Source organism: Lactuca serriola, chromosome 8 (genome assembly GCF_051521515.1).
Source record: "Lactuca serriola cultivar US96UC23 chromosome 8, Lser_US96UC23_V15, whole genome shotgun sequence".
NCBI classification, from domain to species: Eukaryota; Viridiplantae; Streptophyta; class Magnoliopsida; order Asterales; family Asteraceae; genus Lactuca; species Lactuca serriola.
In genome coordinates, this window is record NC_136415.1 from 104,188,439 (window position 1) to 104,205,564 (window position 17,126).

At 33.2% G+C, this 17,126-nt stretch overlaps 2 protein-coding genes across 2 annotated transcripts; one reads left to right on the forward strand and one right to left on the reverse strand.

Moving 5' to 3' along the window:
* The first annotated feature begins 3,739 nt into the window (after window positions 1-3,739).
* LOC145068315 (choline monooxygenase, chloroplastic-like) lies at window positions 3,740-6,140 on the forward strand. The gene is made up of 10 exons (XM_079015267.1): window positions 3,740-4,215; window positions 4,430-4,475; window positions 4,545-4,680; window positions 4,773-4,847; window positions 4,946-5,146; window positions 5,231-5,326; window positions 5,412-5,518; window positions 5,598-5,691; window positions 5,761-5,811; window positions 5,893-6,140. Exons 1-10 carry the CDS (start codon window positions 3,909-3,911, stop codon window positions 6,028-6,030), a joined length of 1,251 nt encoding a protein of 416 aa, XP_078871393.1. The 5' UTR covers window positions 3,740-3,908; the 3' UTR covers window positions 6,031-6,140.
* A 34-nt stretch (window positions 6,141-6,174) lies between these two features.
* LOC145068314 (calcium-transporting ATPase 8, plasma membrane-type-like) lies at window positions 6,175-14,227 on the reverse strand. The gene is made up of 32 exons (XM_079015266.1): window positions 13,818-14,227; window positions 13,235-13,274; window positions 12,916-13,019; window positions 12,642-12,773; window positions 12,441-12,530; window positions 12,265-12,331; window positions 12,080-12,150; window positions 11,914-11,997; window positions 11,770-11,847; window positions 11,595-11,666; window positions 11,053-11,139; window positions 10,825-10,907; window positions 10,644-10,752; window positions 10,470-10,525; window positions 10,352-10,394; window positions 10,188-10,271; window positions 9,825-9,962; window positions 9,684-9,749; window positions 9,508-9,606; window positions 8,941-9,051; window positions 8,653-8,823; window positions 8,356-8,580; window positions 8,149-8,265; window positions 7,980-8,078; window positions 7,729-7,866; window positions 7,501-7,601; window positions 7,374-7,419; window positions 7,158-7,292; window positions 6,938-7,045; window positions 6,750-6,841; window positions 6,568-6,661; window positions 6,175-6,478 (listed from the first exon to the last, which is right to left on the reverse strand). Exons 1-32 carry the CDS (start codon window positions 13,845-13,847, stop codon window positions 6,449-6,451), a joined length of 3,000 nt encoding a protein of 999 aa, XP_078871392.1. The 5' UTR covers window positions 13,848-14,227; the 3' UTR covers window positions 6,175-6,448.
* Window positions 14,228-17,126: the final 2,899 nt, after the last annotated feature.

Genomic DNA, 17,126 nt, shown 5'->3' on the forward strand with positions numbered 1-17,126 from the left:
TTATTCTTGTGTATATAATCATATGTGATTATATATATCTAATCACATATTATTTATATAGACATCATTATTTTTTGTCCGTATAAATCATATGTGACTAGATACATATAATCACATATGATTATAGTTGACAAAGAACAATTATTGAATCGAGAATGTGACAATGAATCTCAACCATATAAATCATATATGATTGGATACATATAATCACATGTGATTATATGTATTTAATCACATATGATTTATGTAGACAATATTTATTTTCACGTGTTGATTCAATAGTTGTTCTTGTGTAGTTAATCACATGTGATTATATTTATTTAAACACATATGATTCGTGTGGAAAATATTTATTCTTGCATCAACTCTATAATTGTTCTAATATATATTTAATCACATGTGATTATATGTAAATAATCACGTATGATTTGAGGTGGAAAAGATTTATTTTTTCCTTCTTGATTAAATGGTTGTGCTCAGGTACTTAATCACATGTGATTACATGTATCAAATCGTATATGATTTTTATTGATAATATTCATGATTCAATATTTTTTTCTTATGTATTTAATCATATGTGATTTTATGTATTAATCACATATGATTGATGTGGAAAAAGAAAAACTATTTAATTAAAAACGCAAAAATGAATCTTTTGTACAGAAATCATATTTGACTAAATGTACAAGAACAACTATTGAACAAGAATGTGAAAATGAATACTGTCCATATAAATCATATCTAATTAGATACATATAATCTCATGTAATTAAGCACACAAGAACAACAACTGAATCAAGAACGCGAAAATAAATATTTTCCACATAAATTCTATGTGATTAGATACATATAATCACATGTGAGTATATGCATTTAATCACATATGATATATGTGGACAATATTTATCTTTGTGTTCTTGATTCAATAATTGTTCTTGTGTATATAATCATATGTGATTATATGTATCTAATCACATATGATTTATATAGACATCATTATTTTTTGTCCGTATAAATCACATATGATTATATGTATTTAATAACATATGATTACACTTGACAAAGAACAATTATTGAATCGAAAATGTGACAATGAATCTCATCCACATAAATCATATATGATTTGATACATATAATCACATGTGATTATATGTATTTAATCACATATGATTTACATGGACAATATTTGTTTCACGTGTTGATTCAATAGTTGTTCTTGTGTATTTAATCACACGTGATTATATTTATTTAATCACATATGATTCGTATGGAAAATATTTATTCTTACGTCGATTCAATAATTGTTCAAATATATATTTAATCACATGTGATTATATGTATATAATCACATATGATTTTAGGTGGACAAGATTTATTTTTTCCTTCTCGTTTAAATAGTTGTGCTCATGTACTTAATCACATACGATTATACATATAATCACTTGTGATAAAATACATGAGAACAACTAATGAATCGACAAAGCAAAAATTAAATCATATGTGATTAGATTCATATAAGCACATATGATTATATGTATTTAATCACATATGATTAATTTGGATAAAGATTTGTTTTTGCGTTCATATATAATTACATGTGATTGTATGTATCTAATCACATTTGATTTAAATAGACAAGATTTGTTTTTTCCAAATAAAATCATATGCGATTAGAAACATATAATCACATCTGATTAAATATATTTAATCACATATGATTAAAGTGGAAAAAACGATTATTGAATCGAGAACACGAAAAGGATCTTAGCCACATAAATCATATGTCATTAGATACACATAATCACATGTTATTAGGGTATTTGTGAACAATAACATAAAACAAGTAATGCCTACATAATAGGAGAGTTAGTACTCACATCCTTGATCTTGAAAATTAGCTAGCATGAGCAAGATGGATCCTTTCATTTCTGAGAACCTACACAAAAATTATAACATTATTTACCTTGTGTTTGTTATATTAATCTTATAAAACTTGTGTACATATTTTCTTATTTTCTCTTTGATTGTAGTCCATGTTTGGGATGTGTTTTCTTACCTTTCAACCCATTTTTAAATTTTGATAAAATTATACTGGTAAAGTTTCCCCTTTTATCTTTTTAGAAATATACAGATCTCATTCTAATGATTTTTGGCTTATTTTATATTAAATTTACAAGTTGGTAACTTTTAGTTGTCATTTTTTGGACCACTCAACACTCTTTGAATAAACTGTATCAATATACTAAGAATTACATCAGGCCCTTTATATGTTTGAAACTATATATCCATATCTAACTATAGGCTTTGGAATTTTGACATTTGGAGTTCTGATGAATTTATTATTATTTTTTGAAGACGGTGCATGAAATTTGTGACAGCATGGACCAGCCTGAGAAGATTGCCAATTTTACCCCTCAAAGATTTGGAATTTCGAAATGTGATTCAAAGTTTGAAGAAAGTAGACACACTAATATTTCCAGAAAACTAAGTCTCGTGATTTTTAGATGTTCGTATTAACTTGCACGGATTTTAGAAGTTGGAGGACAGATTTGGGAAAATTGATCATAATATCTTCTAAATCGTTTTGGTGTTTTATTAAGGAATTAATGGTTAAGTCTTAAGTATATCACTTTTAACATGATTATTGGTTACTTATTAGGCTATAGAGATGTGAAATTCAATTTATCCTAAGGGCCTTAATGTTTTGCTTAATGAGGGTTCAAAGTTAAGGTGTTGATAATAGGATTCCACTGAGCCCTAGACCAATCCATGAATCCAACTCCACTATGAAAAATTCTAAGAGGACTTTTATCAAACAGTTGGTGTGTGAACACAAAAACTCTTCCTCAATGTTAACTTTCACCATATAAGGACCTCGTTTTTGTCGATTTTTTTAACTAGCGTTAAGTTAGGTGTTGATAATAGGATCCCACTAAGCCCTAGACCAATCCATGAATCCAATCTAAAAGAGATAACCGGATTCTTTCTCATAATTAATTGGGAGTAACTTGTGAAATCAAATCGATAAGTGTACTCACCTGGTGATGGATTATCAGAAATTTTCCATGAGAACAAGGGCTTCAGCTCCTTCGATCTAAGCGATTGACATCTCCTTCCCTTTTTCGATCGATCCAATACTTCAATTACCTTCTTGATTTCATCAAAAATCAGTTTCTCGATTCCAGTGGTGGTAAACTCCGCTAGTGACTAATGGTGTCTTTCAGATTAACGGGAGTAAGCGGTAATGGGCGAAGGGAAGGATTGGAGTGGGGTCTCGCAGCTTTGTGCGAGAATAAGCAAAGCATGGAGAATGGAAATGTTAAATTACACATAAGCCCTTTCGTTAAGTAAAACATAAATGACGCTCCTTTTTTCTTCATTTAACGAATACGTGGTATAAAATTGTTTTCATTTGTTCTCAAATTTAGAATTGTTCTCATTTGAACATACCTCTCTCTCTCTCTCTCTTATATATATATATATATATATATATATATATATATATATATATATATATATATATATATATATATATATATATATATATATATATATATAAGCCCCCTATACTAAATAGAGAAAGATTAAGAAAATAAGAACTATAAACTAACACCTGGAATATTTTATTGAAAATGTGGTAAGAGTTTAATGCACTATTAAGTTTCATATGTATTAACATTTTAAGACCTTTCCATACGCCATCAAGAGGATGATATATGTGGCATTAGGTTCATGAAATTGTTGATAGGATTTCTTTGGACGAAATGGTTGAAGGTTTAAATCACGAAGTGATTTTATCACGTTAATCTAGAAAAAACAAAAATTAACAATTAACAATTATCATAAAACATCTAAATACAATTACTTAGTACCTAGGATGGAGAGCGAAAGCATTGTAAATTCTGATCATGGCGATGATGATGATGAAACCCATTAATCTTCACTTTTCTGACTTGAAGAAACTCAGAAATCCATATCCAAATTCACGCCCACAGCACGCCCGATCACCCAATTCGTTACTGATCAGAAAGTCGCTTGAAACCAATCACAGTTTACTCGAACCATCTCAAGAGTTTGCTCGCTCACTGATCCATGAATTCAACCCCCATATCCCGATTGAAGAAGCCCTAACCCCACCAAGCTCATGGTACACATCCCCTTCTTTTCACTCTCTGGAACTCAATCAAGTCTTCTTCAGAGGATGGCAGGCCGTTGGTAATCTACTTAACTGTCATTTCTATATTGGTTTTTATGAATTTGTGTGCCTATGTATGCTCTTCTTATTTAGTTCTGAGGTCAAATTGGCTGGTTTTCAACATGTCAATCGTGAATATGCATTATAAAATCGCTTGTTTCAGTGAAAAGTCAACAATCATACGATCCCTTTGCAACAAATCCTTAATCATTTATGTGTTTGATTGATGATTAGGATGTACCGAGCAAATTCAGGAGGGTAACAGTTTCTTTACTGGAAGGTAAACTTCACTGCATCTTTTGATCATACTGAGTTCTTGTTAATTGCTTAATCTTTAATTGATTGACAGAATAGGAAACATAGAATATGTGGTATGTCGTGATGAAAATGGCAAATTACGTGCATTTCATAATGTGTGTCGCCACCATGCCTCTCTTCTCGCCTCTGGAAGTGGAAAAGGATCTTGCTTTGTATGCCCTTACCATGTGAGTTGACTTCTACTTCTACCTTCATTGGTGTCTTTCTTTAATCGTTTCAATAAGAAGAAGAATTCGATTCACACAGTTGATCTTTGTAGGGATGGACATATGGATTGAATGGAGCACTTCTGAAAGCAAGCAGAATAACAGGGATAAAAAACTTCAATGTCAAAGTATATGAACTGAATTCTCCTTTTTCTGAGATAAGTGATGCTCTATTAGCTTTTATTCACTTATTGGGTATTGTTTATATGGATGGATTATTGTTTAGGAATTTGGACTTGTTCCATTGAGGGTAGCAATTTGGGGGCCATTTATTCTTCTTGATTTGGAAAAAGATAAGTTTGATGAACATGATGATGTGGGAATGGAGTGGCTTGGTAGCACTTCTGAGATACTAAGTACAAATGGTGTTGATACTTCACTAAGTTATCTTTGTAGACGTGAATACACCATTGAATGTAATTGGAAGGTCTGTTTTTTTCAAATCCTTCTAAATCTTGAACTCTATCTTAAATTTAACCTCATGATGATCTTTAAGTGGTGTTTTTTGCAGGTTTTTTGTGACAATTACTTGGATGGAGGGTATCATGTACCTTTTGCACATAAAGATCTTGCATCAGGTCTTAAGCTAGATTCCTATTCCACCACAGTATGTATGTTTCACTTGACACAGTTTTTAATTAAAATGTCTGACTATTAGTTAAATATTTATCTCTAAATCTTGTGAATCTTAGGTATATGAGAAAGTAAGCATCCAGAGATGTGATGGAGATGAAGACTTTGATAGACTCGGATCAAAATCTCTATATGCTTTCATTTATCCAAACTTCATGGTGAATAGGCAAGTTTCATGAGTTTATCTTGTTTTTTTTTTTTTATTTAACCATGGATGCTCTTTTTTTAACCTCTTTTTTGTTCAGGTATGGGCCTTGGATGGACACAAATCTGGTTCTTCCATTGGGACCCAGGCGATGCAAAGTGATATTTGATTATTTCCTTGATGCATCTCTTAAGGTAAATTTGAAATCAAATTGTGTGGAAGATCTCACATAGATGGGGTATATAATAGCTTCTATTGTGTAGGATGATGAAGCTTTTGTAACAGGGAGTTTAAAAGATAGTGAACAAGTTCAGGTACGTAGATATTGTATGTACCTTTTGGTCATCATTCAGGTATCGAATGACTGGAGTTTTTTTTTTTTTATATGATTGTAGATGGAAGATATCACACTCTGTGAATCAGTCCAAAGAGGGTTGGAATCACCAGCTTATGGTAGTGGTAGATACGCGCCTATGGTAGAGAAGGCTATGCATCATTTTCACTGTCTCTTACACCAAGATCTCATCAACTGATATTATGCATTTAAAAAAAAACATCTTTAAGTTTATCATTTTGATTTCTGTTATGGCATGTAGTTTGTATATTGATTGTGATATATGAACAATGTGGATCGAATTAAGTAGTTCAAAAGCCTAGGTTTTTTAGTGCAATATGAATAAACAAAGAGTGGAAAATTTTATATATACAAGAATCATCCCAATATGTACACAAGTGCATCGAATTACAAAATGGCAATAACATCAAACACCGAACATGAACTAAAAAAAGAAAGAAAAAAAAAAACCAACTCTATAGAGCTTCAAATTCTAAATACAGACTACGGGGTCATTGAACACAGTTGTAGCCTCCCCCTCCCTCAGTATGTCCGAGTATAAGTTGTTAAGCCTTTGATGACGTTGCAAAAAAAAAATCATGCTTTTCTAAGAGCCGCTAGCATTCACTCATCATCCTCATTTCCACCTGACATAACAAAGTAACATGAGTTATAAATTATAATTATTTTTTTGTATAATACATGAAAGAATTTTTTTTGTCCAATATACACGCACCTTTCTTTCTACATTGCGACGTACATGATGGGAATATATTGATAAAATATTCACTGAAGGGGTTAGGAATTTCCCAATAACAGCAAGGGGCCAACTAGTGAAAAACAAGGATAAAAAGGGTGAAAACATATAAAAAGTTAACTAGAGGGGGGTGATGAGAAATTTGTAGAAATAGAACACACCTGATAAAGCCGATTGCAATTGAGACCAACCACAATTGCCAAGTCAGCCTTACTGTTGCGGTAAATTTCCCAAGGAACATGATGATAATGACCTGGAATAAGAAGAGTAGACATTAGATTATGATTTTGGATACATTTTTATGTGAGAATTGAATAAAGAAGGGGAAAAGGGGATGAAGAAACGTTACTTGAAGAACAACAGTAAGGCTCACGATGCCCATAAACAAGTGGTTTTTGGTAACGCCTTTGAAAATATTAATTTCATCGGGCTTCCGAGCATTAAATTCATTAAAAATCTGAAATTATGGATTAAGGAATTGTAAGTATGTTTTTATTAATTTATGGTTAAGGAATCTTATAAGTAGGTTGGTATTATGAGAAAAATAAAAATAAAAATAAATACTTGACCTGAGCAAAAATAAAAGCATTGAAAACGAGAGTGTTTTTCAGTTTCTTAGCATGGTGTTCAGAATTGTGATGCAAATGTAGGATTTGTATACCATGGAAATTGAGTACAAGGAGCACCAACACTTGATAAGTAGCCTGCAATTTTATATAATAATTAATCTCTCAAGGATTTTTACAAACTTTTGCACAAAGACAACTTATATAAAAATATAATACCTGAATTAATAAATTCCTCCACATGATATTTGTTATAAGAGGCTCCCTGAACCCAAAAAAAAAAAAAGAGTTTACGTTACAAGAACAAATATTATTATGACGAAAGTCAACATGGAATTGGTCAAACCTGCGGCCCACGGGAATACGGTGCATGAGGTGGTCTGTTGGTGGTTCGGTGGCTAAGGCAAGTGCTCCAAGAGTGTCCATGATAAGATTCACCCAAAGAAGCTGAATTCAAAATTAAGAAATTATAAAAAATACAATAATTAATACAAAGTAAGTTGCAATTAATTATCAGACTATTTATTATTGATCTTTTGATATTTTGACAAGATTGAGAGAGACAGAGAGATACCTGGACTGCATTAAGGGGGACATCGCCTGATGAAATTGCTGCCACAACATTAATGACAAGGGCAACCACATTTACAGTGAGCTGGAACTGAATAAATTTCTGTATGTTTGCATAAACAGATCTTCCCCACCTAACAACCTGTTATAATTTATGCAGGCATCCAGAAGAAACACATTAATCTCAAAAAAAAATCAATACTTTTGAAGCGTTTTCTATAACAACATAAAGACCAAAAACAGAAGATATCAGACCTTTACAATGGAAGCAAAATTGTCATCCAAGATAATGATGTCACTACTTTCTTTAGCAACTTCAGTTCCTTGGATGCCCATAGCAAGACCAATATCAGCCTACAATTTCATAAATTAAAAAAAATACAGTAAAAATTAATTAAACAGATGATGAAAAATCTTTAATTACCTCATGTAGAGCAGGGGCATCGTTTGTTCCATCTCCAGTAACAGCAACAACATGCCCTCTTTTCCTCAATGCTTGGACAAGTAACAGCTTATCGTTAGGTGAAGACCTCCCCATCACCTGTTTCAAAATCAGCATTACATTCTTCTAAAACTTAAACAAACTTATTTACAACTACACGACTAGGGTCATAATAGTAAATTCACAAACCGAAATCTTCTCAGCAACTTCTAGTCTTTGGTCTTCTGACATGGCACGGAAAGATTTCCCTTCAATTAGATTCGGCTCTTCTGCATCAGCATTTGATGCCAAAATTCCACATTCTAAAGCAATTGCTCTTGCTGTTTGTAGATTGTCACCAGTCACCATTCGTACCTTCACGCCAGCCTGTATGCACAGTTGGACAGCATCTCTGACACCTGGCCGACATGGATCCTACATTGCAAAAACCAAAAAATAGAAACATAAAAATAATAAATCTCTCTGATGACATGGACATTCACATACCTTTAAACCAACTATTGCTAGCAAAACAAGATCATCATCAGGTAGTGCCCAATTTGCCACGTCATCTTCATCTGTTGGCAGGGTTTCTTGTGCACATGGTTTGTAGGCAAAAGCAACACACCGCAGACCTTTAGCAGACATATCTTCAATCGCCTTTTTAAAATATTCCAACTGCATGGATGAAAATAAGTACTTAGAATCATGATTTTCTAAAGTTTCCATGGAATTCTTTCTAGAAAACTGAAAATGATTTCTTAAAAGAAAAACAAAGAGACTGATCCTTCATACTTTTCCATAATCGAGGGGAACAAGATGTCCATCAATGTCCATGTATCTTGAGCATGCAGCCAAGACGATTTCAGCAGCCCCTTTCCAGTGTACATGAACCTCAGAATCAGGCTGTTGAGAAATCAAACAACAAAAAGAAAATGTTTGATGTGAATCATATGAAATCTTTTTAAATATGACAACAAAGCCTTTCTTATGAATCACAGACCCCAAGTACTTAAAAAAAAAATCTAATTTGGGTGTAAACTATGCACACCATTACATCTACACTATTATTTTGCTCTCCATTGAAACTGCATGAAAGTGAAACCTAATTGATTTTCCAAATTCCAGTGATCGTTTCATGGTATAACTAAGAAGCTTAATACCTTGTTATTGCCACAATTTCAATGAAAGTTTGATTGGTGTCTTATAAGTCTAGGTGTCCCCTCCTCCTACAAGCTTGGCTTTTGGGAGTGAGTTCTACACTTGGGCTTATGGGTATCATAATTCTGGATCTCTGCTCCATTAGCATCTTGAATTTTTTTTTTTTTTTGAATATGGTTATGTAAAAGGTTGTACAATTACCCGTTTGACTGCAACACCACTTTGTTTTTTCACTGAGTTGAATGGGGATGCATGAATAACTGAACACTCTGACCTCACCACATCAAAATTCATTCCAAGCTGCAATGATGATTACAAAAATTATGAGTATCACCTAAAATCAAGATTCTATCCCAACATATGAGCCAAGAACTAACCTTAATCCCCCATTGAAGTATAGCCTTCTCTGTTGGTGATCCAGAAACCTCAACTTCTTGGCCTCCCTATTAAACACCAAAAATAATGTATCATTTAATATTATAGAAAAAGATTTACTTACTATATTTGAAAAGACCTACCTCAGGTAAAAATACACTGCCAATTGTATTTTGAGCTACACTTTCAACAAGAAGAGATACAATCTTTGGTGGTAATGCTGACGTGTCATTTGGTGGATCGTTTTTCTTCCCACAAATATAAGCCTCAACAACAGTCATCTGAATAAAGTAAAAACATGAGACAAATATGGGAAAAGAATGAAGGGTTTTTACTTCTTAGATGTCAAAATAAAGAGAAAAGAAACAAAAGGAGATTCCCTCTGACTATTTAAATAAGAACAGAAGATTTTAGTACTGTTTTAGATCATTGGCACTTATTAATACAAATAAAATAATAAAATATGCAAGAATCATGAAGTTACCAAGAAAAGAAAAATATCCCACCAAATTCAAAGTCAAGGTTCCAGTTTTCTCACTGCAAATTGTAGTTGCAAAACCCATCATTTCACAGGCAGATAGCCTCCTAATCTGCAAATACAAAATTACCAAAAACATAAAACAAAATACATACAACTATAGAAGTCAATGAGAACAAAATCTCAACATACCAATGCTTTGTCAGACATCATTTTTCGCATTGAGCATGCAAGCCTGTAATTATATTTAACATGTTAATCATCCAAAACTCAGATTAAAGAAATGGTTTATAGAAAATGGACAACTTACGTTGAAGTGACAGCTAATGGAAGCCCTTCTGGCACTGCAACATAAACAATAGCTACCTATTGACACCTCAAGAATTACAAGGTTGAAAATGAAACTAAATTCCATTAATATATATATATATATATATATATATATATATATATATATATATATATATATGCAGAAGATACATACTGCAACAGTGAAAATTTTGATTACTCCATCCATAGCATCCTTGACACTGGTTTTACCAGCAGTAAACTCTACTTTTCCCTCATCATCCTCCGTGTATCCAGTGAAAAACCTAGCAAGCATTAATTAGTAAGCAAGAAAGAGGGGGTGAAAAGACGATTATACCCATGCAACTTTGAATTACCTGATGAGAAGGATGACAAGAACAGATGCGGCTACCAAAAGCCCAATCTTACCAATAAACATTGCCACTCCACTCAAACGCACCTACCAAAACTCATAGTCAATACATCTAGGAATTAAAACCTAAAGTTTTTGTATAAGATACTGTAAACAGATTGATGACAGTTTTAAGCCTTGTTGTGTGATTTTTTTGAATTTTAAAAGGTTAGAGCATGTTTAGAGAACTAACCTGTAATGGTGTTTCCTCATCATTATCATTATTTGAGATGTTAGCCATAAGCAATCCCCATTCTGTATTCATTCCAACACTAGTGACCTAAATGTGGTTATATAAGTGAAAACTGTCAGCAATAGGAGGGAGGAGAATGATAACAATTTAGGTCCACATAAAAATGTCATTGATGCAAATCTTTATTCTATAAGTTGACCAAGAACTGGGAAGAGGATAAAGTTAAGGAATTTCTGAACATCACAAGATCGAACAGATTGTCACTTATCTCTTGACAAGAACTGCAAGGATCTATCTACTCCTTTAGAAGATAGTAAATCCGATAAACCCCTGATGAAAAAATCATTGATGATGAACTACCATTGGGTGTCCAAATGTATGGTGTTGTGAGTTGTGACATAACCACCACAAAAAGACCTGTGGTGTTGGTATTGGTGTTGGTGGTGGAGGTAGGGGAGGTGGGGGTGGTGGGGGTGGTGGGGGCAGCAGTGATGGCGACATTGGTGGTGGAAAAAGAAATATCACTTAGGGTTAGAACTTACCATCATAGTACCATAGCCATCAGCCACCTTGCACCCAGCCATTAAAAATGGTGATTTATGATCTTTATCAACCTGTTCCATCATTTTTTTTTTTTTAAATTACATTATCTACCCTTGAAAACTAGAGAATTGAAATAAAACACAATGTAATTAACAGAAATTTACGAAAACTTACAGTTTGACTCTCACCAGTCATACTTGATTCATCAATAGAAAGAGAGTTACCAGAAATGAAAACCCCATCAGCTGGAACCTGGTTTACAAATGAAGTGTAAACAAGGGCAAAAACGGAAATCACAAGAAATGAGAAACATATTACCTGGTCGCCTATCATAAGATGTATGACATCACCCACAACGATATCAAATATTGAAATCATCATCCTCCTTCCACCTCTTACAACCTATAGCAGTATCATATCTTTATTTGTCAACAAAGAAAAATATGATTGTATGAAAAGATCAATACATTGGTTAAAAACCCACCTGACACTGAATGTTCTGCTTCTCCTCATTCAAGTTTTGAAATTTAAGTGAACTTTTATACTCATGCATGGCTAGAGAACACGAAACAACAATGACATGTTAAAAGAGAGCAAAGTATGTGAGATAATCTTTTTCTTAATCTTATTCATGATTGGTTTACAAGTTAGAAAACAGAAATAAAGTACCTTTAACAACCATGACAATTATAACACCCAAAGCTATGCTTCCCCCATCATACCCTCCTTTTATCCCCTGGAGTAGACAACACAAGTGATAAAAACATAAAGATGTCATCTTTCCATAAAAGAAACGAATTAAATAACAAAACATATAAATATTAGAATTAAAGATGTTCACTAACCTCTGTTATTATACCCAGTGCCAAAAGAGCAGCAGCAGCTACCATCAAGATGATTAATGTGGTGTCTCCACAACCATCATACAGAAACCTCTATCAAATGCATATTACACAACGATTTTAATTTAGATTAAATCATATTCAAGTAATGAATATTATCGATTCATTTGGCTTTAGAGAGAAAATATTATACAGATAAATTACCCAAAAGCTGTTTCCCTTTCTTCTTGGGTATGTGTTTGACCCAAACACATTCTTTCTCTCTGATATGTTTGACTCATCTTCATGGATTCCTTTATCAGGGTTCGTCTTCAGCCTTTCTGCCAACCTTTTAACCTGACATGTTCATGGATGGAAAAGAAAATCATTATCTTATTTATAGGATGATGTGTGTGTGTGTGTGTGTGTGTGTGAGAGAGAGAGAGAGAGAGAGAGAGAGAGAGAGAGAGAGAGAATTCTTAATAAATCATAAACTTACTCCTCCAGATTTTTGGAAAGCAATCAAGTCACGCTCTCTTGTTATTGAAGCAAGTTGTTCTGGGCTAACATCATAACCACCTGTAGGAGTTGGAGATGGAGGTGCTGTTGGTGTTCATAAGCAAAATGTCAGCAGAGTCAAAAGGCAAGTAACTTAACAAAAAAGACTTTTATACCCCTATAGTCTCATTAGAAATGAAAGTATAATGCCTTTCTGGATTTCTAAAGTGTCTGCTTAAGCACATGCTTGAAATTCGTTCAAAAGGTGTAAGTAATATGTATTAAATAGGATTGGAACAATTCCTATGAATAAAAATTACCATCTGGTTTTCCTCCAGCTGTTGGGAAAATGTTGGTTTCCTGAAAAACAACAACAATGGATCATAAGAACAATCACGTTACATTAAATTATCTTCCCCTGATGGAAAAACATCACTGAATAAAATTGGGTTTTAGAGAGTGGAAACAGGGGATAAAAAGTTGAGAAAAACGAATTTTTTTACTCCAAGATGAAACAAATTACATTAACAAAATGAGGAAACAGAGCTACTTTCTGCTGCGTTCTACTACTAGAAGAAGGCCTATTACACCTACTATTTAAGGCAAAAGCAATCATCTTGCAAATCTAACCGGAAGGAATATGGACTACAACAATTCCCAATTATATTTTCTCCTTTCAAGGAACTTATACAACAATTCCCAATTATTTCCTTTCCAAAAGGATTCAACAAGATATCTACAAAGTACAGTGACCAAGACCTACCGAAAAACCGCTTTACACATGATCTAAACAATACAGAGCACTATTCCTCTTCTGGGAAAAAAAGATTGACAAGTAACACAGTATAGCGTTAATACCTAATCAAAACATCAAGAATACGATGACAACAAGCGAGAGAATACCAGTTGTGCAGAAGAATAGTAGAAGACCATGATGACTAACTAGTGGGTTCTCGCCGATAAGAACACTTACGATAGACCACTAAACCACTGACGGGCTTCGTCGATTTATCCTAAAAAAACCCAAACCCACATGTTTGATCACAGTGATTTGAAACCATCAGTGTTTCGCGTTTTGCAAAGATTAAATGAGGAAATCACAGACCAACAGGAAGCACCGAATATGGAACTATAGTTTGCGTCTGCTACGGTTATAAAAATACAGAAATTTGGTATCAATTGAAGTTCTACGATAGGAGAAAGAGGTTGGCAATGAATAGAACGATAAAAAGGAATAGGAGTTTGCTCCTTCGGTATAATACTAAAATCTAACAGGATTTTTTCTGAGCAACTTCCTTGCACTTTCCTTCGTGGGCGGTAGATTGTATTTGTTGAAAAAAAAAATATACTTAGTTTGTGAATTTGCATATGGGTTTAGAGAGATGTGTAAAGATAAGTGATCACAAAAGTGATTGTTTGATGATGTGCTAATAATTAAAATGGTAAGACTTGTCGGCTAATAAATATAAAATGAACGTCAATTCTATAAAGAGTTTTGAAATTCCAAACAAATTGCATAATTATTTTACACCAAAAAATTGAAAAAAAAAAAAAATCTTTATATTTTCACTTCTTGATGATGTGCTAAAATGGTAAGACTTGTCCGCTAATAAATATAAAATGAACCGTTAATTCTATAAAGAGTTTTGAAATTCCCAACAAATTGCATAATTATTTTACACCAAAAAAAATTTTAAAAAAAATCTTTATATTTTCGCTTCATATTCGGTAAAGTCCTAATATTATAGTATTTTCTTAAGCAAAATATTTTTAGTTGTGATCAATTTTGATGTTGAATTGATTGGTATTGTTCATGAATATTCATGGAATCCAGGTGGATGGAGGACAGCTCATGAACTTAGGTCAAACACAAGAATGAGCCGCATTCAATCGTACATGGGTCAAAAGGGATGACATGATAACCTGCGTAATGTTGATGAGTCATGTTGATCATTCCCTTTATTTTAGGGTAAGGGTTATGGTTACTATTAGCCTATTAAAAAAATAAAGTTACGTCACCGTCACATTACCTTCACTACTAATCTACTATCAACCTACTAACTTTTAGAAATAGTTACCACTCCACATCATTTTTTTTTTCTTTTTTATATTTTTAAATAATATTAAATTAAATTAAAAAATAATTCAAATAAAACATACATTAAATTAAAAAACATTGCATTAATTTTTAAACACACAAACTTAAATCCTACAATATTTAAAAAACAACAATAAAAAAAAATCTTAAATTACTTATTTTTCCTAAAATACTTAAACGACAAAAAAAATCTTAAATTACTTATTTATCCTAATTTACTTAAAAAAACACATAACAACTAAAACATAAATATTAGAACCTAATCTGCATACTTAGCACGGACACGTTGTTGGATTTTGATAAATGTCGCAAGATTTTCGGGGTCGAGATCTGGTATCAGCTTCGAGTTTATGATTTGAAGATCGGTAAGAGCGATTTTTTGGCGACGAGCTTCCTCCGTGGATTCGTATTTTTTTCTAGAAAACTTAAAGTTTTATCTATTGATTCCACAAGCCCGTCGTCGTTAGTTGCAGTTGCTTTCCCGCTTGAAGACGCCGCTCGTTTTGCTTTGTCCCTTCCCGGTGGTCGACGGAGTTGGACTTCAGGTGGACCGTCTCCCTCGGCAACATCGACGTCATCATTGAGGTCCAACCCAAAACCCGTGTCCAATTCAGAAGTTCTTGCTCTTTTGTTGGAGCCGGTGGTCGAGTCCGAATGCGATGTCTCCAGATTAAGGACCCATTTTGGACCTTGACGGCAAACTTCCCATGCTTTTTGGTGAACAAATGGTTTACCGTTGTTGGTCACTTTGAATTGGTAGCACGCGGTTGATAAAATGTTGAAATCGTTGGAACCACTTTTATGCATATTTTTTAGATTTTCAAATATGTCATTAAACTTTGTGCAAATCGCGTGAAGATCACGTCATTTCCCGTTGACCGCATCGTAGGACCGATCCGTTTTCCTTCCAAGTAGCGCGTGAAAGTGATCCAAAACACGATTCCAAAAACTTTCTCCAGTTTGCGCGTTGCCTCTTCTCGAATCACAGGATATGATAATTCAAGCTTTTGCTAATGCTTCTTCCTCTTCTTCGTTCCAAGCCGTTGCTTTCTTTTTCCCTTTTCCTTTTGGTTGCCTTCTTCGGGATGATTGTGGTGTTTCTTGGACAAGTACATCGTCGTTGTCGAGGTTCACGGTTTGGGATTGAGATAATGGGACTTGAGACGATTGAGTTTAGAATTGTGGAGAAGCTTGTTGTTGGAAACCTTGGAATTGGGGAATGAATTATGGTCGTTATTGTTGGAAGATTTGTGGGTTGTAGGGAAGGTTAGTGAATAAAGGTTGTTATTGGATTGGAGAATTCAACAATTGCATATAAGCTTGATAATCATTAGGAGTGTTTGGGGTGTTTGGAGTGGGTGGAGTATTTTGGTTGGGATCCATTTTTTTGAAGAAAAGTAAAAGAAAGTATAAGTATTTTTTTTTGATTTGGAAGTATAAGTGTGAAAGTGTTGGTAAAAATGTATTATATATATATATATATATATATATATATATATATATATATATATATATATATATAGGTAAAAGATGTTGTTATTTAAATTTAAAATTATTTTTTTTTTGTTTAAAGACGCAAACAGTCAAAAAAAGATACGTTACATACATACATACTCTCTCTCTCCTTCTGATTGGTCGTCTTCGTCCGTGATCCCTACTACGCCACAAGGCACCTACGCGTGCCTGGGGCGGTGTTCACCCATAAGTGGCCTTGCCACGTAACCCCCACGCGTAGCCACCTTATATCGATACCGTTTAGCCTTACCAACTTTTCCTATCTTAGTCTTTAGACTATCCTTATTCACAATCAAACCCAACCCAACTATCTATTAAAATATTAATTTTCCTCTCTTCCACTTGTACAACCAACTAACCTTAAATTTTTACACCCATTAGCAACTTTATCCAACCAAACCCAATCTAACATTTTATATAAAAAGATATAAAAAAAATTATCAAAAAAATATATCGGTATCATTTTGTAGATAATTGTTTTCTACATATTTTAGTATACTTTATTTATTTATTTTACAAATATATCATTTAATTATTGATAAAGTAAATATATTTAAAAACTAAATTAAAAGAAAAACTGAGAAATAGACAAGTGGCAG